Consider the following 25,566-nt stretch of genomic DNA (forward strand, 5'->3'; position numbering starts at 1 on the left):
TTGGAAACTACTTCTTAAGTTTATTTTTATATTACATCCGTGTCGTATTGTAAGACTTTCTAGTGTTGTCTAAATTTATTAATTGATAAATATATATAATTTATATATATGTCTAGATTTATTAGCATTCATATGAATCTAGATAAGGCTAGAAAGTTTTACACTGTGAGATGGAGGGAGTAATATTTAATATATCCCTACCATCAAATCAATAATCCACGGTGATAATGAACTCATTAATCTAAATCAAACATGCAACGACAGCTACTTCAGCTGCTACACGCTAATCTGAATATCATGTATAAATTGCACACGGAAAACAGAGCACCTTTGTATCTACCAACTTGTAGGAGTTGCAGTTTAGAAAACAGAGCTGGTGTGTTATTTCCCTGACTCAATTTGTCCTCCAGTAAAACAATGGCAATATCCTTGTACTGTCATGTTAAATGCAGGATGTAAAATACTATATTTGTCTGATTATAAATAGATTAAAAACCTGTTGATTGTGAATATGCTTTGACGCATGGACAAACTATTATCCACTTATAGCGGTGATATCCACTTAAAATTAACCAAAAATCTTAATACAAAATTTGAACTTTGATGTTAAAACCACTGAAAACAGGCAAATGGAACAGTTCAAAACAAATTGAACTCGTCGTAGTTATCAGGGTAGATAGGGGCATCAACATTTTCAAGAATATGGTGGTACCAGCATATTACTGCTGGTTTCCTGAACTCTTCTTTTGACTATTAAGATATGCCCACAAGGGAATTTCATGATCAACTGAACTTTGGAACCAAAACATTGCTTATACTGCATTTAGGTTGAACAAGGAAGTATGCATATTGAAACACTAGATGATTGGCATTTGAACAGCCCAGAAATAGTATTCTCATCACTTCAATAGGTATACAAATACAATGTCAGAAAGGAGATGACCTTTAGACAAGAAAATATAGTATTGATATTTGCGTCTAAGCATGTGGTTTTCTAGGCTGAAAATGATTAACCATTGCAGTTGTATATTGATGAGGGGAGCACTAAGCAATCCCATAAACAATAGAAAACACCTCTATAAAAAGTAATGGCACTTTCATGAAGAAAACAACTCAACCTATCAAAACTACATGGGTAATTAAAGAACAATAAGGGACATGAACACATCTAAGATCCTAAGTAAAAGTGTAACTGTAATATGAGGGCAGGCACCCTTCTACAGCAATACTACATCTTGAATTTCCTGTAGGATATGATTATGATAACCTTGAAGCATATGATGCCTATCCAAACAAAAGAAGAAAACTGGGTATCAGTTGGAAACATTGTAGTTCAGACATTTGAGTCCTTTGGAGATGACACCTGGATTTGCTTCTCATCTAACTCAACTTCAGTATCTTCACCGTTCCCTTGCTTAACTACAGCCTCACGCTGCACTGGAGAATTCCCTTTTGTTGTAACTGACTGCTGATAGAGTACCCCACCAGCCAGAGTGAAGAGCAAGCAAACCAAACCAAATGAACTCGCATGCTTATCCCAGATCATAACATTGATTGCAACTGTGAGGAACTTGTTAACAACCCCTGTTACTGTAAAAGCTGTGGCAGAGATTGCTTTCCTTGCTGCGAAACCAAAGAAGCTAATGAGTAGCCCAAACACACAGGACAAGGAAACTGCCACAAAGGCATCAAGTTCAAACCAATTCTGACCCCGTGATTCCATGGCTCTGAAGACTGACAAGTGCTCTCCCGTCAAAAACCAAAATACAGGAGCCATTATCAGTGAAAGAAGATTGTTGTAGAGCACAAAACCCCATGTGTTGAGCCCCAAGTTGGTGACCATGTGCTTGATGTACACCATCTCAGTAGTTATAGTCACCAGATAAGCAACTGCCCATGAGTAGGCTGTGAGGCTGAACGCTGAATCTGTCATCACATAACCAACAGCGCCTCCCAAAATCGTCACAAGGGATACAAACGTGAGCTTGGAAGGACACGGCTGCTTCCTAAAGGCGGTATCAGCGATGGCGACCAGAAGTGGGGTCAACGATCTGAACACTATGAATGTATCCACATTGGCATGCTTCAGGAGATGTGTATTTGTGAATATGGCAAGGTAGAACACAAGCGCAGCGGGCGCAAACTTCTTTGCAGTCTGGAAGTTAAATGGATCATGGTAGAGAAGGCCAAGCTTTCCGAGGGTCCAGACTCCAGCCACTGATGTCAAGTACTGAAGTGCAGTCAGGAGGCCAGGGTAGCTGAACTTGGTGATGGCGTACTTGTTGATGATCGCGAGCAGGCTCGAGCACAGGGCATACCCTACGACGAGGCTGCTCGTTGCGTAGGCCTGCTTCGCCATGACCGGAAGACGTATTCACCTGATCAAACGTAGCTGCAACATTAGTAAAGATGCCGAGTACAAGAATGCAAAAAACTCAAACTTGATATGAAGAGAAAATAACCAGAAAAGAAAGCGATGCATATGATGTACAAGGCTAGATTTCAAGAACGGGGCCGACGAAAAAAATAAATGCGCTCCTGGAATTAGACAAGCTCACGGGATTCTCTGAACAAACGAAGCATCGGACTGTGCTACCATCAGTGAAACCTGGACAGATCATTCGGCCGAGGGTTTTGGACACAGACTCCCAAAATCAGTGAAACCTGGACAGATCATTCGCGACCGACAACCAGGGGAGGAAGGGACGACGGGGGGAGGCCGCGGCCGAACCACGGGACTCTCCTAGCCAGCTTCAAGAGCCCGCTCACCCGGCCGGCCGAGATCTCGGACTCGCGGGAGGGATTTGGAACTTCGCTTCGCATTTGGGGGGGTGGGGGGAGAAACGCAAAGGAATACAACCAGCTCCGACGACGAAGACCATGGGAAGAAGGAGGGCGGGGGAGGCGGCGGCTTACCGAGAAAGCTCTGTGCGCCGAAGCGGACGGGTTCCACGGCGGAATCGGCGCGGGCGAACGAGGGGGAGGGGGAGCTCGGAGAGGGAAGCGAAGGTCTCCGTGCTCTCCCAAGTCGGAAGGAGGAAGAAGAGGAAGGGGGTGGTTTGGGCCGGGCCGGACGCTGATTTGGATCGGCCCAACTGGGGGATCGGTCAACGGGCGTCGTCTTGCTCTCCTGCTGACCTCGCGGCTCGCGTCCGCATTCATGACGGCGCGGGCAGCAATGTGGCAGTTGGTTGGCGCGCTAGATTCTGGAGAAAAAAATGCTTCGAAAATCGTGCTTGTTAAGAAATGGTTTTTCATCTCCTTCTCGAACAAAGTTATTTTGTCTGCGCCAATCGCAATCATTTTTTTACTTAATTTTCTATTTATTTTTACTGAAAATGGTTTAATTTTGAGATGGAGGGAGTATTTTTTAAAAACAAATGAAGTACTAGAATATGTATTCCCAATAAGATTTGATCAAACTTTTAAAATTTTAATCATAAATAATTTTTTAAATGCTTAGTTTCAATATAAAATAAATAATGCAAATATATTTTTACTAAAAACCACTATTGTAACTTTATAAATTTATTTTAATATAACATTGGTTGTCAAAATTTTAAATATTTGACCAACTCTTATCTATTTTAAAATTTTAAATTTTAATAGTCTACGTTTACTATTTATAATAAGTGTCCAAACATTTGATGTTTAGCCCCTTGTCCCAAACACCCCCATAATATCATAGTTTTAATAAGTGATATTATAGCGTCCAAAGTAAAATTCACAAAATTACATATATTTTGATCAAACTATCCTAAAACTATATATTAAGCACTAAGTTTTTCACCAAACTATATATTTATGATACATATCAAATGTAGTTTCAAAATTCGAGACCTTAAATATAGCATTCTAGAATAAATTTGTTGTTAAATCTATAATTTATTATACATGACCTTAAATCTGCCTCCATACAAAGATTTATTTTTTATTTTTTTTTCTTTTTCCTTCTAGTTTTTCTCTTGTTCATTGAACTTAAGCTACCTCCACACAAAGTTGACCAAAATTTATTAGCTTTCATCAGCTTTTTCTTGGTCTTCATCAGCAGGACAACTACATTATACGATCATGTCTTAGGTGGACTACTTTATGATTGTTACGTCATCCTTCGTATTTCCTTTATCCTCATGAGTCAGCGCATCTCTCCTGCCACATGCTCATGTAACATCAGCCTCCGCAACAAGACAACACCCATAAAACTAGTAGGGAAAAGTTCTAAAGAAGAGAATAGAAGGATAAGTGGAGAGTAGGCATTGGTGGCAACCGGTCCGTCTGCGGTCATCCAAACATAGGCAAAGCCAATGTCCTTCCTCATGCTTCGATACATTGTACTTGATAATCATAAGATCAGCTAGTAACTGATACTTGGTACCTATGAACCTGTTGAAAGTGCATCTAGCCCCTAAACGAAGTTTTGGATGATTAATGACAATGCTAGCCAAGCATGTGTGCGCTAATGAGTTATGATTGCAGAGAAGATCAGAGATCATTTTAATTGAAGGATTACTTGATCAAACTTAGAGCATGTGTGACCCAAAGCGACGGCTCTACGAAGACAAAGGCGCTCGAAGGCGTATTTCATTTTTTTTCTTTTTGAGTCGTAGGAACTCCGTACTACTAAGAGGGGTCACTGGAATCTCTGCATGGATCCTGGAGTAAGTCTAAACCGAGTGGAGTAAGTTTAGGTCCAGTTGTAGCCTATGCTGTTTTTCCTGAAGCAGGGACAGGACGGTCCGGTCCTTGGTCCGGTTTCTGCTTGATCCGACCCTTTGTCCGGTGACAGGACGGTCCGGTCCTTAGTCCGGTGATAGGACGGCCCGGTCCTTGGTCCGGCCCGGTGATAGGCAAGCCGCCTTGATCTTGACCTTGGTGGTCGATCGAAGGGTTGCTAGTCCCTAGTTGTGAATTCGGAGACCCGTGTTGGCCTTGTGGGAGGAAGCCAAGAGAGGGAAAGGATCGAGAGAGATCCCGCTCGCAGGAGCGCCTCAACGGAGAGTAGGATCGAAAGATCCAAACTTCGGGATAAATCTCTCATGTCTTTATTCTTATAATTTCATGTTATGTTTGTTCCTGCGATCTTTCTGTTGTTTTATTATACACATAATCACATCACGTTCCCAGGAACATCACTGAAAAGGTAGACTGTCAAGTCTGCATTTTTCACTGACCGGACGGTCCGGTGTTCTAAACAGGACGGTTCGGCCAAAGCTCTCGGCCCAACCCGAGAGTGCCGACCGGACGGTCCGGCCCCTGTACTGACCGCTGTGATTTAAAAGATTTTTCAGGACACCTATTCATCCCCCTCTAGGCTGTCTCTCTGGGACTTCAATTGGTATCAGAGGCTATTCTTCTGAAAAGGCTTAAAAGCTTGAAGTGATTCAAGATGAGAGACAAGACTAGCGATGTTTCCAACAACAACAGCCGTAAAGATGAAGATGGTAGAGAAGGCTCTACCAAAAAGGGAGCCTCTATTGAGTTTGATTACTCTATACTCAATACTTCATCATCTTACATTTCTATCTCTTTCGGCCGTGCACCTTCCTTTGATGGTACTCACTATAGGGCATGAAAACATAAAATGAGACTTCATCTAATCTCCTTGCATCCAAGTGTTTGGAAAGTTGTGTGCATAGGTGTAAAGGTTATGCCGGAAGATGAAGAAGATCTCACTCCGGCGCAAGAGCTCCTCATCCACCGCAATGCTCATGTGGCAAGCGTGATTCTCAACTCCTTGAGCCTGGAGGAATTCAACAAGGTTGATCAACTTGATGAAGCCAAGGAGATTTGGGACACGCTTCGCATTGCTCATGAAGGATCAAGAGGGGTTCGAGAATCCAAGATTGAACTTCTTGAAGGGAATCTAGGGAGGTTCGTGATGGAAGATGACGAAACACCTCAAGAGATGTATAACCGGATGATGGTCATAGTGAACAAGATCCGTGGCCTTGGGAGTGAAGACATGACGGATCATGTGGTCGTGAAGTGCTTGCTCCGGGCAATTTCACCAAGAAATCCTACCTTGGTGACTTTGATCCGTGAGTCCAGCGGTTTCAAGAGAATGACTCCAAGTGACGTGCTCTCAAGGATCATCTCGCATGAACTCTTGGAGAAAGAAGCCAAGGAAGTTAAGAAATACGCCACCAATGTCGCCCAAGCTAAGAACAAGGAGATTGCATTCAAGGCAAAGAAGTCTAACTCTAAGCTTCAAGAAGAGAGCTCAAGTGACTCGGAGAGTGAGGATGAAGAACTCACTCTCTTGGTTCAAAAATTCAAGAAATTCCTCCGCAAGAAGAGCTATGGGAGAAAGGATGAGTACCGTTACAAGAGGCAATCTAAGAAAACATGCTATGAGTGCAAGGAGTTTGGGCACTTTATAGCGGATTGCCCCAAGCTCACTAAGAACAAGGAGGGCAAGGGCAAGGGCAAGACTAAGTATTTCAAGAAAAGGCCCGGGAGAGCTCACATTGGTGAAGAGTGGTTCTCAAGCGACAATGAGAGCGACAAAGAGGAGGAACCCAAGTCAAGCGACTCTAAGAGCAAAGGCGTCGCTACCATGGCCATATCGTCATCAAGCATGGAGCGGCTCTTCTCCAACTTGAGCGACGACGACGGTGATCATACGCCATTGTGCCTCACGGCGCAAGGGCGCAAGGTATATCTAGCTCCCAAGCATTATGATGACTCTAGTGATGATGATGATATAGACCATGATAATGATGATGCTTTGTTTAGAAATTTTAGCAAACCCGCTCTCATTCATATCGCTAAACTTATGAAAGTGCTAAAAGAAAAGGAAGGATCTCTCGAGAGGCAAGAAGATCTCCTTATTCAAGAGAGGATAAAAACTGACTCCCTTAAAAAGGTCCTTGCCAGAAATGATGAAAAGTTGGTTGATTTGTCTAAGGAGCTCACGCTAGCAAATCAAACAATAACCAATCTTAAGGATGTCAATGAAATCCTTGAGGAAACTATTGTGTCCATGAATGTGAGGCACAATGATCTTGAGAATGAAATTGACAATCTTAAGCACAACCTCTCCAACTCTAAGGACAACACAATAGTCAATACTATTCTTGATTGTGAGAAATGCAAAACTATTGACTTAAGTGTTGTTGAGACTAACAATGCAGCTCTCAAAGAGTTGAAGAAAGAAAATGAGAGGTTGAAGACCTTGGTAAAGTTTGGATGCATTCGAACTTACCAATCCAAGTATGCTCTCTTCAAGACAATCACCTCTTATAACAACAAAGATAAGAGGAGTCTTGGATATTCCCCCGACTCAACTGCAAGCCCAAAAAGAGTAATGATCAATGGTAAACCATGTGTTGCATTGTGAAGGAAAGGGAGTCAACTGCTGAAGAGGACACAAAAATCAGCCCTGAGGACAGACAGTCCGAACAGGGCCGGACAGTCCTGCCTGAGTCCTCTGTTCAACAGAGAGGGCAGACCGGACGGTCTGGCCCGACTCGGACGGTCCGGTCCGGCCCCTCTGTTCAACAGAGAGGGCAGACCAGACAGTCTGGTCTGAGTCGGTCAGTCCGGTCAGACTTCTCGGTCTGGTAGAAGGGTTCGGACGGACGGTCCGGTACCAAGGACCGGACGGTCCGACCTGAGCTGTCTGCCTGGCAAAGAGTACCAGCCAGACAGTCTAGTCCTACGAGTCGGACAGTCCGACCCCAGCTGAGCTGAAAGGTTGACTTTGAGCTCTCCTTAGTTCACGAGGATCCAGCTCGAATCAGGCTTATCTATGGCTCTCATGTGATCATGAAGGACAACCGTGGACGTGTGGTTGCTATCTTCATTGGATCAAGTCAAGAGAAGCGAAGGCCAAGCATATGGATCCCAAAGGAGTTGATCACTATTATTAAGGGACCCAAACTTAAACAAGTTTGGGTACCTAAATTGCATGCTTGATCTGTTTCTTGTAGGCATACTCCTCCGGTGGCTCGAGTTGGGTGATCGATAGCGGATGCACTAATCATATGACCGGAGAAAGGAGTATGTTTATCTCACTCGACAAGAATGGAGGAAATTGCGACGACATTATCTTTGGAGATGACAACAAAGGAAAGGTAATGGGCTTAGGTAAAATTGCTATCTCCAAAGACAATTCTCTCTCAAATGTCCTTCTCGTTGAGTCCCTTAGCTACAATCTACTCTCGGTTTCTCAATTATGTAAGCTTGGATTTAATTGCCTCTTCACCGATATAGATGTTACCGTCTTTAGGAGAGATGACAAATCGGAAGTGTTTAAGGGAAGATTAAAGGGGATCTCTATCTTGTTGACTTCGACAATGATAGAGTTAACTCTAAATCTTGCTTAATCGCCAAATCGACTCTTGGATGGCTTTGGCATCGACGCCTTGGTCACTTCGGGATGAGAAATTTGTCAAATCTTCTAAAGGGGGAGCACATTCTTGGCTTATCTAATGTCATTTTTGAGAAAGACCGAGTTTGTAGTGCTTGTCAAGCGAGGAAGCAAGTTGGAACCTTCCACCCACAAAGAACATCATGACGACTACAAGACCATTGGAGTTATTGCACATGGACCTCTTCGGACCAATAGCTTATCTAAGCTTGGGAGGTAACAAACACGGTCTAGTAATTGTTGATGACTTTTCTCGCTTCACTTGGGTCTTCTTTCTCTATGACAAGAGCGAAACTCAAGAAATCTTTAAGAAATTTGTGAAGAGAGTGCAAAATGAGTTTGAAGTGAAGATAAAAAGAGTTCGGAGTGATAACGGAGGAGAATTCAAGAATACCCAAGTTGAAGAGTTTCTTGATGAAGGGGGAATCAAGCACGAGTTCTCCGCTTCATATGAACCTCCTCAAAATGAGATTGTAGAGAGGAAGAACCGGACACTTATCGAGATGGCTCGGACAATGCTTGATGAGTACAAGACTCCGGATGTCTTTTGGACCAAAGCCGTCAACACCGCGTGCCACTCCCTCAACCGTTTATACCTCCACAAGCTTCTCAAGAAAACTGCATATGAACTTCTAATCAGTAAAAAGCCAAACGTATCCTACTTTCGTGTCTTCGGTTGCATTCTTAGCAAAAGGCCTAGATCATCGAAGTTTGCATCCAAAGTAGATGAAGGTTTACTATTAGGATATGAGGCAAAAGCACGTGCCTATCGGGTCTTCAACAAAACCACCGGTATTGTTGAAGTCTTAAGAGATGTGACGTTTGATGAAACTAATGGCTCTCAAGTAGAGAAGGTTGAAGTGAATGATGTAGGAATTGGAATTTCACGGGAGGATATAGACAACAAGGCTGTTGGTGATGTAAGACCCCGGGAGGTTGAGGGGGAGCAAGAGCAAGAACGAGATGTTCAACAAGAATCCTCAACCGAAGATGATCCCGTACAAGTTGATGATGATGGTGGCAATTAAAACCTTATGATGGGATTGATGCCGTGGGCGCATGTGAGCAAGAATCGGCTCTGGCCCCCACTGTGCACTATCCTCGAATTCATCAAACAGTACAAAGGGATCACCCGATGGACAACATCATTGGTGATATGAGAAAAGGGGTAACGACTCGATCTCGAATTGCAAGTTTTTGTGAAAATGACTCGTTTGTCTCATCTTTGGAACCAGTGAAAGTGGAAGACGCGCTTGGAGACCCGGATTGGGTAATGACCATACAAGAAGAGCTCAACAACTTCAAAAGAAATGAAGTGTGGTCTCTAGTGGAAAGGCCGAAGCAAAATGTCATCGGGACCAAGTGGGTTTTCTAGAACAAGCAAGATGAGCATGGGGTCGTCACAAGAAACAAAGCACGGTTATTGGCCCAAGGTTTCACTCAAGTCGAAGGACTTGACTTCGGTGAAACCTTTTCGCCGGTTGCCCGCCTTGAGTCCATTCGCATTCTATTAGCTTATGCCGCTAACCATGATTTTAAGTTATACCAAATGGACGTCAAGAGCGCCTTTCTCAATGGACCAATCTCCGAATTGGTATATGTGGAGAAACCGCCGAGCTTCGAAGATCCAAAGCACCCCTACCACGTCTACAAGCTACACAAGGCTCTATATGGGCTCAAGCAAGCACCAAGGGCATGGTATGAGTGTCTTCGCGATTTCCTAACCAAGAACGGTTTTGAAATCGGGAAGGCCGACACTACTCTCTTCACCAAGAAATTTAAGAATGACTTGTTTGTATGCCAAATTTATGTCGACGACATAATATTTGGCTCAACTAATGTTTCATTTAGTGAAGAGTTTAGTATGATCATGACCAAAAGGTTTGAGATGTCCATGATGGGAGAATTGAAGTTCTTCCTCGGCTTGCAAGTAAGGCAACTCAAGGATGACACGTTCATTTCGCAAACAAAGTATCTGAAAGATGTCCTCAAAAAGTTTGACATGGACGGCGCTAAACCCATCAAGACGCCAATGCCTATAAATGGACACCCCGACCTTGATGTAAATGGTAAGGAGATAGATATCAAGGTATATCGCTCAATCATCGGCTCCCTCCTTTATCTTTGCGCATCTAGGCCCGACATAATGCTTAGTGTATGCATGTGTGCTCGCTTTCAAGCTGCTCCAAAAGAATGTCACTTAGTGGTCGTTAAGAGAATTTTGAGGTATTTGGTTCACACTCCAAAACTAGGGCTTTGGTATCCGAAAGGATGCAATTTTGAGCTAGTGGACTACTCCGACTCGGATTATGCCGGGTGTAAGGTCGATAGAAAAAGTACCACAGGGACTTGTCAATTCCTTGAGCGGTCTCTAGTCTCATGGTCATCCAAGAAACAATATTCCATAGCCTTATCCACCGCCGAAGCCGAATACATAGCCGCTGGTGCGTGTTGTGCCTAACTCCTATGGATGAAACAAACTCTCCAAGATTTTGGATACATCATGACTAGGATCCCCTTCCTTTGTGACAATGAGAGTGCTATCAAAATAGCCAACAACCCAGTCCAACACTCAAGAACCAAACATATCAATATACGACACCATTTTTTGAGGGACCATGAAACCAAAGGAGACATTTCCATAACACATGTGAGAACCGAACACCAACTAGCCGACATCTTCACCAAGCCCTTAGATGGGAAAAAGGTTTTGTGAGTTGAGAAATGAACTAAATATCTTGGATTCTCGCAGCATTGCATGAAAAACGGCTTGACTTTTTGAATAGTTAAGTCAATTTCATACACATGTTAGAACAACATGAGTCTTCGTATTTCTAGAGGTCAATTCTTAAATAGAATTGGTCTTAATTACCAGGAGTAAGGCTCAAACATTCCCAAATAAAATTTCAAAATTCTTGTTTTTCAAACTTGGTTGCGAAAATGGTTGAGTGCTTTGCGAAAACTTGATTTCTAGATTGCGAAAATGGTTGTTGACTTGAGAATCATAGTTTTGTACTGATTGCTTGATCTGATTCTCAGGTTGAATAGCAAATATTTTCTTATAGTCAGTTTCGCTTCAGCCTCTTTTACTTACACCCGAGTCCAGTCTGGACCGGACAGTCCGCCCCTAGTCGGACTGTCCGGCCAACCCCCTCGGCCTGCTTCGCAAAGTCCCAGCCGGACGGTCCGACCCCTGCTCGGACGGTCCGGCCGGCAACTCTCATAATTGCTCCCAGGCCAAGCAGAGAGTGGAAATCTCTCTCATTTCCTCTCTCCCTCAAACCCTAACTCCCTCTCACCCCATAGAAGCGATTTTGGGTTTGCACCGTCGAAAAGCCTTCGGATCACGTTTTTCACTGCTTTGGTGGTGAGGAACTCGTCCCCCGAACGCGGATTCGACGTTCGGATTCCAGGTGACTAAGACCATTGAATCAGATGAGGACTGACCATCTCATTCCCACGCACAGTCTCTTTTTGGTGTATTGATGCCAAAGAGGGAGAAGTTGTAGAATTGAGAGGGGTCAAATCAGAGTTTTAGCTTTTGTGTCTGTGCTGGCCGAACCATCCGCCCTGAAGCCGGATAGTCCGGCCTCCCTTCCTATCTAAACTCATATCAGTTTGTGTTGCTGGGATGTATTGACTATAGGCTAGCTCGCATTTAATTTCCTTGCTATGTGTTGTGTGTTCGTTGCATGAACTCGTATGCTTTATGTTAGAAAAGTTCAAGTTTCATGCATAATTGCTTGTTGAAGGTAGCACACATCTAGGGGGAGCTAGATTTATTGCATCTCTGCATATATGATGTTTTATTGTCATGCGTTGACTAGTATTGTCATCAATCACCAAAAAGGGGGAGATTGAAAGTGCATCTAGCCCCTAAACGAAGTTTTGGATGATTAATGACAATGCTAGCCAAGCATGTGTGCGCTAATGAGTTGTGATTGCAGAGAAGATGAGAGATCATTTTAATTGAAGGATTACTTGATCAAACTTAGAGCATGTGTGACCCAAAGCGACGACTCTACGAAGACGAAGGCGCTCGAAGGCGTATTTCATTTTTTTTCTTTTTGAGTCGTAGGAACTCCGTACTACTAAGAGGGGTCACTGGAATCTCTGTATGGATCCTGGAGTAAGCCTAAGCCGAGTGGAGTAAGTTTAGGTCCAGTTGTAGCCTATGCTATTTTTCCTGAAGCAGGGACAGGACGGTCCGGTCCTTGGTCCGGTGACAGGACGGTCCGGTCCTTGGTCCGGTTTCTGCTTGGTCCGGCCCTTTGTCCGGTGACAGGACGGTCCGGTCCTTGGTCCGGTGACAGGACGGTCCAGTCCTTGGTCCGGCCCCTGCTCAAGTCGAGTGTGTGGATGGTCCGGCCCCAAGCCGGATAGTCCGGTGGCAGGACGGTTAAGACCTTGGTCCGGCCCTTGCTTTGAGTGAGTGAGTTAAGTGTCGGCCGGATGGTCCGGCCCCCTATCCGGACGGTCCGGTTAGGTTTCTTTTCCAACGGCTAAGTGACGTCCGCCAGCCTATAAAATGGGCTCTTGAGATCTAGCCGTTGGTGAGGCTTTCTGTTCGAGTTTTCTGGTTGCTAGGGCAAGTTTAGCACCTCTCAAGCTTCCCCACTAACCCAATACACCTCCTAGAGAGATTAATCGTTGGATCATGTCTTAGAGAGAGTGTTAATGTTAATGAGTGATAGACTGTTCATTCTCGGGCGTTGATGGATGCATGTGGAGTCAAGGTGGCCTATTACTCTTGGAGATTGATCTCCTAGATGGATAGGCGTCGCCCGCGAGCCTCCGATTCGTGTGGATCGCCCGGGAGCAAGTTGTGAAGGTTGGTGCCTAACCTCCGCAAGGGAATAGGTATGATTGATAGTGGATTCTTGTGCTTTCTCATAGAAGGCTGCAGGGTAGAGCGAATTGCAATCTAGGGCTGGGCAAGCCGCCTTAATCTTGACCTTGGTGGTCGATCAAAGGGGTTGCTAGTCCCTAGTTGTGAAATCGGAGACCCATGTTGGCCTTGTGGGAGGAAGCCAAGAGAGGGAATGGATCGAGAGAGATCCCGCTCGCAGGAGCGCCTCAACGGAGAGTAGGATCGAAAGATCCGAACTTCGAGATAAATCTCTCATGTGTTTATTCTTATAATTTCGTGTTCTGTTTGTTCCTGCGATCTTTCTGCTGTTCTATTACACACATAATCACATCACGTTCCTAGGAACATCACCGAAAAGGTAGACTGTCAAGTCTGTATTTTTCACTGACTGGACAGTCCGGTATTCTAACCAGGATGATCCGGCCAGAGCTCTCGGCCCATCCCGAAAGTGCCGACTGGACGGTCCGGCCCCTGTACTGACCGCAGCGATTTGAAAGATTTTTCAGGACACCTATTCACCCCTCTCTAGGCTATCTCTCTGGAACTTCACCTGTGGGTATCAAACGGTATCTACTACTTGATACCTACGGGTATCAGATGGTACCTAAAGATACCAAAACCTAATACATGCAAATATTTGTTGTGGTACCTCATACATGGGTACCGCTCTAGAATGACGCACTGCATATCGTACTTGCACATGAGCAGCACAAAAGGCTAGCAAGGTGCAGGGTGTATGAACCACCATATCCACTTTGTCTGCCAATCGAGGCTTTTTATCTAGCACCTTTGTTAGTCTTTCCATCCATCATCAATTCACCATCAACAATGGCCTAGGAGATAGAGCATGCCACAAACATCAACCTTCCTCTGCCCAACACCCTTGTTGCCAATGCACGCTCAGGTTGGAACAAGTGACAGAGAGAGTCTAGGCCTCTAGATTCGACACGTCCATGACATGCCTCCTACAGCCAAGAAGCCGAGGGAACCAATGGAGGAGGACCGAGAGAAAAGCAATATAGGGCCAGAGGTAGGAAATACTAGAGGGAAGAAGTGCTTGCCTGCTTGGTGGGGAGGCAAGAAGAAGGCAGGGGTGTTTAAAACTATAGTAAGTCCTAAAAATTGGAGATAATCTCATTTAAATCATTGTTTTACAACCCCCGAACTGGTACTATGGGGCATTCCAATGGATGGAGATGGATGGAGACAACACTGTGATTAAGGAAAATCATTCGATGATGAACGAATATATAAATAAAGATTTAGGACATAGTCCCTGGAATTATGGGGAATTGAGTTCACAAGGAACAATGTGGAAAGCCCTTAACATGGCTGCGGATTCACTAATTAATGGGAGATTTAGGTAAGATAGAGAGACTAAGAAGACGTGGGTCAAATAGAGTCAATTAGAAAGCTAGTGGGATTTAACAAGCGTGTAAGAGCATCTTCAATAGAGGAATAAAAATTAAGTCCTAAAAATCCTGTATTTGAGGCCTTCTAAAAAATTATGGGCCTAAAAATTACCCTCTACTCCATTAGAAACCCAAAATTAGGTCCTATAAATAGTTAGTTGGCCAAATAAACTAAATTCGTATGTGACTCTCCTTCTTGTTTTCACGTTTTTTCCCTTATGTCGTTCTCTTCTTTTTTCTTCTTCCCTTCTCTTTTTTACTAGCAACAGCTAGACAGAGTGTAGCCTTCTCTCTATTAAAAAAATCAGTCATTGCATAAACTTTTTCTCATGTACCTTCGATTACTGTAAACTGTCATCTCTTTCTCTCCTCCTAGTAGTTCTGTACTGCATGCTGCAGGCTTTGTAGTAGTGATGGGGTGGCTGTAGTGGAAAAAAATTGATAGGACTAAAGTCCTACACTTTATGCAAAGGACTTTGCCTCTTGCACAACACGTGTACAACTTGAGGAGCCGTGAGCACCCATTCGCCCATCCATCTTTTCCTTACGTTATTGGGATTGGGATAGAGAGAGCGTTCACCGCTTTGACATTGTGTATGCACACGTGTCGTACCGTAAGCAATGTCCTTTGTATAAGCATAGGACTTTGGTCCTATCAAATTTTCTTCCTGGCTACAGTGAAGTTCAGTGTTGGCATCTTTCGTCACCGTTCCCTTTTTACTATTCTAATTGATTCTTTTTGATTGCCCGTAGATAACTTTATATATACTATATTGGCTCCATATAACATTGTCTTGCTTGCAGACTAGTGAGGAGAGGGAGAGCGGAGGGACCTACATGCTACAGACTAGAGCAGAGGGCACGCCATCGGAGAACTGCGACGCGGGGAGGAGTTGGCCTTCGACAGAGCGGGCGTGCGCTGGCAGCAAGCTTTGACGACAAGAGCTCCCATCGTTTCGTTTTTTGGAGGAATAAGCAAAAACACGTTTTTGCAAACGAAAAATAATTTACAGATAAAACTTTTATATACATGTCCATAGCGACTTAAAAACGAAATGTGTAAAAGAAACCATGATGAAAAAACCACAAAATCAAGTTTAAAATTAAATTCTAAAATTCAAATTTTGGCTTATAAGCAATTGCAACTGCAAAACAACGAAGCCCCAAGATTGAGCAGAGTAGGCGGCGCTAGCCACAGGCTACGCTAGAGGGGTGGAAAAAAAAGTGCGATCGGCTTCTCGCTAAATGTGAATTGCGTTATCAGATTTACGCTGTTTTTGAGGTTCGATTGGGAGCAGGGTTATTTTAGAAATGATATAGGCTGTTGGACCACTGTTTTTTACATAAAACAAAAAAAAATTATTTTGGAAACTTGTTTGGGCATTATTGAAGATGCTCTAAGAAAGAAAAGGAAGAAATAGATACGCCGTCCGGACAGAACGACTTTATCGAGTCTTTCTGCTTTAACAAAACAAAGGGAAATTATTTTCACACGGAAGACGGTAAGGTATACCCTGGTCTACCTGAATAACTTTTGCAACGAAAAATAATAAGAAATTACATATAAAATGAGCTATGAAGAACATTATTAAGAAATGCCGAGCCGTTGTATCATTGTATCATTGTGGGTTTACAAATGTTTCAACCAGTCACCCTTGGTATTTCATTACAACGAACAATAATCCATTGGACAATGAATAATTTAATTTTTAGCAGTCGAGCACAAATTTGTGGGAAACCAGAGATGATGGATATTGGTTCCCATTCATCCTGAAAACCCTTGGGGAGATGAAACGATCTAACTGCGAGAAATTGTTAATGATACTATAGTCAGGAACATTAGTTCCATAGTGCAGAATCAGAAATGAACCTTTTCATCAGTCAAGACTCTTTCTGCCCAACATCAAACTTTGCAATGAAGAAACCAATTGTATCCAAGGATGATGATGGGTCAAATCTCTGGACAAGTTCTGATTCATGCTCCGTTAACCATTCCCTGCATAAGCATTCTATCAGTCCAACACACTGTTGAGGAGGAAAACATAGTTTCAGGAGTAAATAGCAAGTACTTCCTGTCCCAAAATGAGTATATAGCACATAACGGCAGGAGTACTAAAATGGCCCATACATCAGTTTGATTGACTGGCCAACTTATTTGACAAAAAATTGATCTGGCACAAGGACAACACATCAAGCTAACAACGATTGCTAATGCCTAGGAATGAGAGGTGATATTCTCAACAGGAAGTACGCTGCTTTGTGATGCAAATCCAAAACATTCAGATTCCACTGCATCCAAGTGTTCCCAAATTATGGCATAATCACATATTTAAGTGTTCTGGATGCTATGAAATGGGCATGCACCAATATAATTACAGATTCCGGATAGGTTCAGGCCCCATGTTCCAAGGAATATATAGTAAGAACCTTACTCGGTATATGTCTTGTTCAATAGCTCACACGAACCAACAATACCACGTCCTCCAACTTTGGGGTGCTGAAAAATTTTAACAATGAATGCAGTTATAGCACATACAGAAAAGAATAAATATAATTGTTTGTAACTACAGGAATAAGGGGCAAGTATCTGCTATTTCCTTTCCTAAGAAGCACACCATATTTGAAGAAAAGTTCATAGGCTGGATTAAATATGTGCAGAGTTTGATTTGGTTTTCTCTAAAGTGTTTCAACAGTTTCAAATCAATCCATCAGTCATCTTATCTGCACCGAAACTGAACAATATTATAATTTGTCAAATATACAATTTGGTCTCCATCTGATATGCATGAAACCATAATGTGTTTTGACACTATAAAGATTAAATGCAAATATAGCTTCTCCCTCCCCAGTTGCTAGCAGAGCTTTAATGAGACAATCATCAAACTAACCTGTGATCCAAGTGACAAAAACTTGTACGTTTCCAACGCATATCTGACCAAAGCTTCATTCTCTCCTGGATTTATAGTACACCTGGAAAGCCGAAAACAGCTAGGGTATATGGTTTGCAGGGTTGTAGATACTAGATAGAATAATTCTGCAAGTTATGTGGTTTTTAAAATGACTACATCAAAATATTCCATCATACAAAAAATACATATAGATGGAACAAATTTGACTGCTTCACTCAAATACCAACAAAATGTGCATGTATTACTAGAATGACCATGCCCAAGATTATTGTTTTTTTTATACTGGGTACATCAACTAAGACATACTTGTAGATTGCTAACTGTACTATGCATAAACGTGTGTTATGTTCTTTATGCACAATCAATACAACACAACAGGGAGAGTGGGAGACCTACTATCACAGTTTATGAAATACAGAAGGCTCTCAGTTATACAGCTATGCTCAGTAAGTAGTATCCTCAATTGATACATCTATGTCCATGCTAAAGTTTCTATTCATATCTGAGTAACAAGGATATATGTGTTGCTACATGTTATCTCAGTGACACGTCTTTTTCAATCTTCTACCACAGTAACAATACAAAATTTTGAACACTCACGTGGAATAAACAATCACCCCACCAGAGCGTACTAGCTTGACAGCTTGATCAAACATTCTTCTCTGGTACCTCGCATGATTTCTCAATGATTCCAGTGTGTCCTGCCACATTGAAATACAATATTGGAAATATTAGCAAGTTATGGGATGATAAATAGTCATGCTTGGTTGAATGCGCAGATGCAAATCAAACTTCTAAAAGCAATTAGAAGATTACAACATGTGTGTGTGACACATTTAGAAATTCCAACATCATGCCAGGGTTACAGGGTTACAGCATATGACACCATAAGGAATAGACTCTTGACAGAATCAATCACTGATATGAATTTTAACTTTTTAATGAATTTCATGTATAATTCCATGCATAACATTGCAGTAAAAAAATGCTTTGTTAATCTGAACAAGCATTCTAGCGTGTAACTTTAACCAACATTTTAAATCTTTAATTTTAACTTTTGAAGAAACATATAATGTCACATATATTATTCTTTTATTTTTAGATATGGCAAGTTCAAATCTTTGCTTAACATTTTCCATATTTGGAGAGTAAGCAAGGGCAAACAATGAAGCAAATTGAAAAACAGTTTATACAGGTTTTAAAACAATTTATATTTATGAAAGAGTTAAGGCTAAAACAGCCAACATCTGGAATCAGAGAGTACAAACAAACAAAGTGGAAGGCATCCTGAATTTACGATCAATCACATTCCTAAATAAGCTGTAGCAATAGTGCAATACCCTTACCTCACCAGCAAAGAGGCGAGGCCTTAAGCCAAGGGCAGAACATGGAGCATCAAGGAGGACACGGTCAAAGCTATTGGGCAAAAATCCTTTTGAATTTTGAACTCTACCACCTGAGCAGTTATTTCTTCCTGGTCCGTTCCTTATTCGCCTTAAGTTCTTCCTGAGGTCCACCTTGCTAACATATCTTTTATCATCTGGTCTTTTGTTATCTAACAAAAGAACATTATCAAATTTCTAAATTCAACTTAAGAATAATATATACTTAAGGCACAGATGCGTACATCTATTAGGGAATGCATTTTCTCAAGACTTAGTTGGGGTCTCCCCAAATGCAAAATGCAAAACTATCAAATATTCCTTGCCGTTACTCTAGTAAAAATATGTAGATCTAAATAATCTGAGATGACTCCTTGCTCCGGTACACAGAGGTGCTGTTAAATGTTCATCCAATCCCATCAGGTGAACAGAAGTTATCCCAGGGTGTGTCATTCACATTTACACACTATTATAGACTAATGTAATTAAAAAAATGAAAAGACATGCGTACAAATTGGCAATTTTGCATGTCCCTTACCGATCTGCGTGACTGATATAATGGAGCTGTCTTCACTGGCATTAGTAATCCCGGCATCAACTTTAGTATGACAAGGCTCAGAGTCCACCAGTGTCACAATTGTGTCAGTGCAGTTACTTGCCATGCCAGTATTATTTGCCTCATTGGTCTTCCGTACAGATTTGAGAGCATCAAGCTTATAAGCTTTTATACAGTTTAGGTCCATCTCAGCAGCCAACTTCAAAATGTCCATCACCTGTAATCTATTCAATGTTACATATGTGCAAACTTGAAACTAATATTGTTGGGATTAAAAATACACTCTCTCTGAGGGAGTGCATATAAAAAGTTAATGCATAAGTGTTAATTTTATAGGCATCGTCATTACGTATGGGTGGCTGGGGGGTGGGTGGTCTGATTGGGGAAGGTGAAGGGCTTAAAGGTTTTTTTATCTGAATAGTGTAACTTTTGTAGACTGTTAATGAAGCCATATAACACACCAAACCATGGCGCCCAGACATAACATTTTCTAGGGAGAAAACCTAACAAGCTAACCACCCTCAATGCTCATTTATCCCATGAGATACTTAGTTTAACATCATATGCATACTATGAGATAAGAAATTAACCTTGTTGTGAGATCTATCTAGGGCCACAATTTCTCCTTGGTCTTTCATAAGGATAGCAATTGCTGTTGTTTTCCCACCTGGGGCAGCACACATGTCCAGAATCCGCTCTCCAGGCTGGGGATCTACAAGTAAATAGAAAATTATGTACTGTCCATAACAATATAGGCTCAAAAAATTGAAATCACAGCTGTGAACACAAATAGTAGATAATTATAGATAAAAGTATCTCAAACATGCAAGTGCTATTATTGTAAGTGAAGCCATATGCCAAAAGGTAGGTAACGTTGACTATAGCATAATCCTTTAGCGGAAGAGTAGTAACAAGCAGTAGAATTCAGTAGTAGCAAACTAGTTCAGGTTACTTGGCCATTACTGTTCTTGCAAGTGCTTGACAATATAAGTTAGCAGAAGGTTAAGTTCACCAGAGTAGAGTAGTCAATTCAAATTTGTGCACCAGTAAATGTGGAAATAGACTTGGCCCATGTAACCCTATATATGTGTCAAAGTAATATCAAGAAACTAAGCTTTTCAGCTGCAAAAATGAGATTCAGACTTCAGCTAGATCAGAGTAGTTCAGCAATATTACCAACAGGTATCTACGAGAAGTACAAGAATTTTAGATGTCCCAAGATTCAACTGCTTCTTTTCTAACAAAATAACACCCACTCACAGTTTCAATTATTAGATCATTTCTGTTAAATAAGTAAATTAGAAATGGCGCTAGTTATTCATTCTTCAATTGAACATGCTCAACTCAGTGAACCTTCTTAATTCATTTTTTTAGCACTAGCATTTGCTTTTTTATCTGTTGGTACATACTTAAACCCAAGATTTTCAGTATTTCTACCATACAAATATAAATCGCGCAACAAAAACCATAATATCAGATAAAAAGGATGGCTTAAGACATTCAGAAAACAACCATATTGCCATAAACTTGGACAATTTGCTAACTTAAATATCATACCAAGGACGCGAGCAGCCACAACACTTGGCAAATTTTGAAGAAATATCTCCCCTTCAAGCACATCTAAATAACATAAGCAAAGAAAAGTTTAGGATAATGCATTTGACAGAAATGAAATACAGTATGAATGTTTAGGATAATGCATTTAACATAAGCACATCTAAATTGCCAGTTCTGTTTTTATATTACAAGAATGAAATACAGTATGAATGTTTACCATTTTATGTAAAAATACCAAAGAAATGTAACAAAAAATCAAATGTACCATTGAAAGATGGAAGCTTGTATACCCTCTCAGTCATCTCAACTGCAACTCCATGAGGAACACGAAATATTCCGGACCTTGACATTGCCGTTATCCCTTGACCAATATACAAACCCTTCCTTTCTTCATAATGTGCATCTGCAAAAGTTTGATTTCATAGCTTTACATGGTTGGCTTTTTGCTGGGTAAAACAACTTTGGCACTTCAAACTGTAACGGTGACTACATACCTACCATCTACTGCAAGGCATAACATACATGATGTATAGAAAAAGAGTTTTTACAGTTTATCAATAGGCTATAAAAATGATTGAAAATTCTCTTGAAAGCTTGCCTGACTGCAATCCCTGTAAAACAGTTCCTCGAGTTATACCAACAGTCCAACCACCATCCTCAGCAGGCTGTTCAATAGCGACTGACACTGCAACCTTGTCACCCTTTTCAACATGTGAGCTGCAAGCTAAAACTCCTGGGATATAGACCTGAAGATAAAGAAAAGGACAAGGAAAGGTAAAATATAAGGGAGTCATACTTTCTAGTAGCATGAACTGGCAGCAAGCATGCAAGACAGCACCTCGTAATGAAGTGTTCATATTTTCCAAATCCAAAAGGAAAAAGTAAAAGACAATCAGCAGCATGTTGAAGTGAAGGCAAAAAGGCATTATTTGAAAAAAAAAACAAGAATAAGGAATTGAAGGCTACAAGTCACCCTCCAGTCCAACATCATGAACTACAGTGGTACAGTGAAATTATACACTTGAAGCACTCCCAATGCTCAACCATGGCAAGTGTACAAAGAATTAAATGGGTGTGCAAAATAAGATTTCAGGTGATATAGAAAATAATTAGAATTAAATAATGACAAACGGAAACCACTCATTGTCTCATTCTCCTATTCTACGACTACCTATCTTTTGGCACAAATACACATACACAAGAAAACATACCTGAGCTCCTCTAAGAACCGACTCTGCACATTTTCGACTTACAATCACTTCCTTGATAGATTGGTTAGGTTGGCTATCATAACGCAGTGCATGGGGTCCTGAGCCTTGTACAAACAAAACGTTTTCAAGGCCAGAATATGGGCACTTATGCACAAGAGAGCTCCCTTCAGGTGCTTGCTCTCCACCATTCTTCTGAGCTATCTCCAAACCATTAATTCCACCACAGAGTCCATTTTGATCTACCAAATTCACCAGTTTATGCATGACAGCATCAGTGGAAGACTTCAGGGTATTGACACGGATACAAGAATAACGAGAAGGATGCCTAATCAGAAAGGTATTAGTTAGTAATAAAAATAACAGCCATTAGTTATGGAAATTAGCATTAAACTGTAGAACTGGCTCAATCTCTACTTTATCAGTTTGGTCGAGTAATAGCAAAATAATCTTTATACTAGATGTGTTGTGTAGTTAGTAAAGTACTGACCAGGTGAGCATACCAAAAAAATCTTTATACTAGATGTGCAGGAACAGAGGATACAATAACAAGGTGAGCATAGCTAGCTAAAGATTGATGTATCAATATCACAGAAGCCCCTTCATTTTCAACTCTTTCATGGAAAATCATGTTTCTTTATTTACATTGGAAAAGGAGGCTAAGAGACAATCATGGAGTAAGATAAGTCAACAATTATTAACAATCTTTAGCTAAGAGTTGAAGGGTTCCTTCTCTAGGAAAAGAAAACACTAATAGATAGACACATTGCTGCTCTAACATACTACTCATTGAATTATTTTATCCAGACTAACCCAGGATTTGCAGAGGATTTACAGCTAATAAACTCAATCAAATAGATGCATGCACTTTTGTTATTAGACAAATCATTTACTTAAACAAAAAAAAAGGAAAACTTAAGTATTAAGATATACTGTCCTTAAAAGCTGATAGTTCAGAACAACAATGTAGCAACTTCAAGTGCCAGAACTGACTGGCACATGGTATATTTGATTACACTGACATAATCAAACAAATCTACAAATGGTGTCTGTGATGGATGTATTGGTTGTCATGAAATTTGGGGAAAAAAAATGGAGAAGCAAAAACACCAGCATATGGGTGCAAACTTCAGAAAAGCTACATCTATATTCTTCGCTAACCCGGCAGTAGTACAGATCAGTGTATTTTTCCTTTTCTTCAAAATTGATAGAGATGGTGATGAAATGATTGTGTCATATACATAATTGCAGCCGAAAAAAAATCAACATTTCTGTTCATTAGCACTACATAGGCAGAAGATACTCAAAAATGCTAGTGCAAACCTTTACGCAGAACAATTATTTGAAAAATGCCAATTGAGTTGAAACAACTATAGAATAACATAAGATAGCATTTACAGTTATGCACTGTGCAGTTCTTGGAGGAAAGGCTCTTTTTAGCTAATCATGCTCTCTCACATTCACTACTAATCATACTTCACCAACTTTAAGCATTATATTGAACCAGTTAAAACAAATGTTCTTAATAAATCAGGGCAGCCGCTTCGCTAGAGGCTTGAACCGCACAAAGTAACCAAAGCTTAAAACACTATATAGCTAGGTTAACCCATCAAGAGACCAACAGTTCGCTCCAATACACCCCCCACAAACAGAGAAGGCACGAAACTACAGTGCACCAGAGATTAGTAGAAGTAAAGCAAGCAAGAAAGGGGAAAGGGGAGCGAGCGGCGGGTGGGGGGGGGGGGGGGGGACTCACGCGAGGGCTTCGGAGATCCGGGCAAAGCGGTCGCGGCCGTAGGCGGCGGCGAAGTACTCCTCCACCTCCGGGTGCCACCGCAGCCTCGGGCTGTACGTGTACCGGTCCTCAGCCGCCGCGGCCGCTGCCGCGGGAGAGGAGGAGGCGGAGGGATCCATCCGTGGCGGTGGCGGGGGCTCGAGCTGATCGCGCGGATGGGGGAGGGTGAGGCGGCCGGAGACGACCACGGCCGCCGTCTGGGGTTTGCGAGGGTTTCTGCGGGGTTTACACTTGCACTTTTTTCTCTCTGTCTCTTTCCCCGTTCCGAATTTCACAGTTTCTTTTACCTCGTTTATGTTTTGGCATTAACCAATTAACCAAAACATAAATATAAAACATAGTTGTTGATCAGCGGTGAAATCTATATTTACCATTTAAAAATTCTGACTTGCTTATGTCCTATATTTTGTAAGGCAATAAGACGAGGCGTGATGTTTAACCACCCTCCAGCCGCCTAGGTGTTTATGGCACACAACGAAGTGACGTCTTACCACACATCCTAGGACTGAATTGGCAGCAAAATATGTAGATATAGATAGTTATAGTTATAGGTATCTTTGTGCTATTGATTATACTAATCAAAAGTTCACATAGCACGAAGTCCGTAGTACTCTGCATGGCACTTTTACATGGCATGAATTGTGCACAACACTACACAACATCGAGACAAATTACTATGGGCCAAGAACAAACAAACAAGCAGACAACACACACCTATACAAAACAAGATAGGCAGAGGCTACATGCTAAACAATAAAACAGAGTAGATGTGCTGTAGAACAGAGAAAATAGGAGGAGAGGACCATTGCACCATACCTGTGCTCAAGTGGCTAACAAAGAGGGCAGCGGCTAGTGGAGGTTGGTCGGAGAAAGGGGATGGGCCTGCAGGGAGGTGGAGCAGACGCAGGGCATGTAGATCCACCGAGGAAGAAGGGACGGAGAGGCTAGGTGCAGATGCGACGTCGTTAGTTGCTTGTGCATCGCGCTGTTCTCCCGCTCTCTCCTCTCTTTCCTGCTCTCTGTTTCTGATAGCCCGTGCTATCAAGTCTAGCTTGCTCTTTCTTCTCTTTCCCACCATCCCTCCATTCTACTTCGCCTGTGCTAGGAGCCACGATTTCCCGCCAAATCGCTGGCCTGCGGCCCACTATGGCGTCTGTTTCGCGCGCCTAGGCGTCTACCAATGCCACATCGTGCCATGACAACGCCAAATCGACTAAAGCGGACACCTTATCGCATCCTAGCAAGGCGAGCGTGCCGCCCAAAGTCAGATCTCGTCTGGACACCATTGCGACAACAAAACACACTTTCTGTCTGGAACAAGGAGCAGCGATGGAAATTTACAAAAGGCAAGATGGACATGTAATTATCCATGCACATGGGAAATTTACAGCCGAATTCCTATTTTCATGAAGCAAAAAGTAGTGTATGTAAATAGATTATGTTGTGTGCATGTAAAAATAGTTGTTGGATAGCATAGAGATTTTGACCTTCTTTTTGCTTTTGTAT

General features: G+C 41.9%; 2 protein-coding genes across 2 annotated transcripts; both read right to left on the minus strand.

Annotated features, from left to right (window-relative positions):
- Positions 1 to 835: 835 nt before the first annotated feature.
- LOC102704438 (GDP-fucose transporter 1-like) lies at positions 836 to 3,010 on the minus strand. Its single transcript, XM_006659258.3, has 2 exons — positions 2,917 to 3,010; positions 836 to 2,378 (listed from the first exon to the last, which is right to left on the minus strand). The coding sequence occupies exon 2, from the start codon at positions 2,357 to 2,359 to the stop codon at positions 1,334 to 1,336; it is 1,026 nt and encodes a 341-aa protein (XP_006659321.1). The 5' UTR covers positions 2,360 to 2,378; positions 2,917 to 3,010; the 3' UTR covers positions 836 to 1,333.
- Positions 3,011 to 16,228: 13,218 nt separating this feature from the next.
- On the minus strand, positions 16,229 to 24,298 carry LOC102704166 (rRNA (cytosine-C(5))-methyltransferase NOP2C). The gene is made up of 12 exons (XM_040526787.1): positions 24,022 to 24,298; positions 22,269 to 22,593; positions 21,656 to 21,803; positions 21,323 to 21,460; positions 21,058 to 21,120; positions 20,091 to 20,212; positions 19,483 to 19,717; positions 18,909 to 19,117; positions 18,163 to 18,263; positions 17,542 to 17,623; positions 17,086 to 17,150; positions 16,229 to 16,649 (listed from the first exon to the last, which is right to left on the minus strand). The coding sequence occupies exons 1-12, from the start codon at positions 24,177 to 24,179 to the stop codon at positions 16,535 to 16,537; spliced, it is 1,761 nt and encodes a 586-aa protein (XP_040382721.1). The 5' UTR covers positions 24,180 to 24,298; the 3' UTR covers positions 16,229 to 16,534.
- Between the last annotated feature and the right edge of the window lie 1,268 nt (positions 24,299 to 25,566).

The sequence above is a fragment of the Oryza brachyantha genome, chromosome 8 (assembly GCF_000231095.2).
Source record: "Oryza brachyantha chromosome 8, ObraRS2, whole genome shotgun sequence".
NCBI classification, from domain to species: Eukaryota; Viridiplantae; Streptophyta; class Magnoliopsida; order Poales; family Poaceae; genus Oryza; species Oryza brachyantha.

Bases quoted from the DNA above. Each gene is read 5' to 3' on its own strand.
- LOC102704438 (XM_006659258.3), bottom strand. From the start codon at position 2,359: ATGGCGAAGCAGGCCTACGCAACGAGCAGCCTCGTCGTAGGGTATGCC.
- LOC102704166 (XM_040526787.1), bottom strand. From the start codon at position 24,179: ATGGATCCCTCCGCCTCCTCCTCTCCCGCGGCAGCGGCCGCGGCGGCT. The intron at 22,594-24,021 runs GTGAGTCCCCCC...CTTTCTGATTAG, and splicing joins CGGATCTCCGAAGCCCTCGC to GCATCCTTCTCGTTATTCTT. The intron at 19,118-19,482 runs GTAAGGGACATG...TTCTTTTGTTAG, and splicing joins TATATCAGTCACGCAGATCG to ATAACAAAAGACCAGATGAT.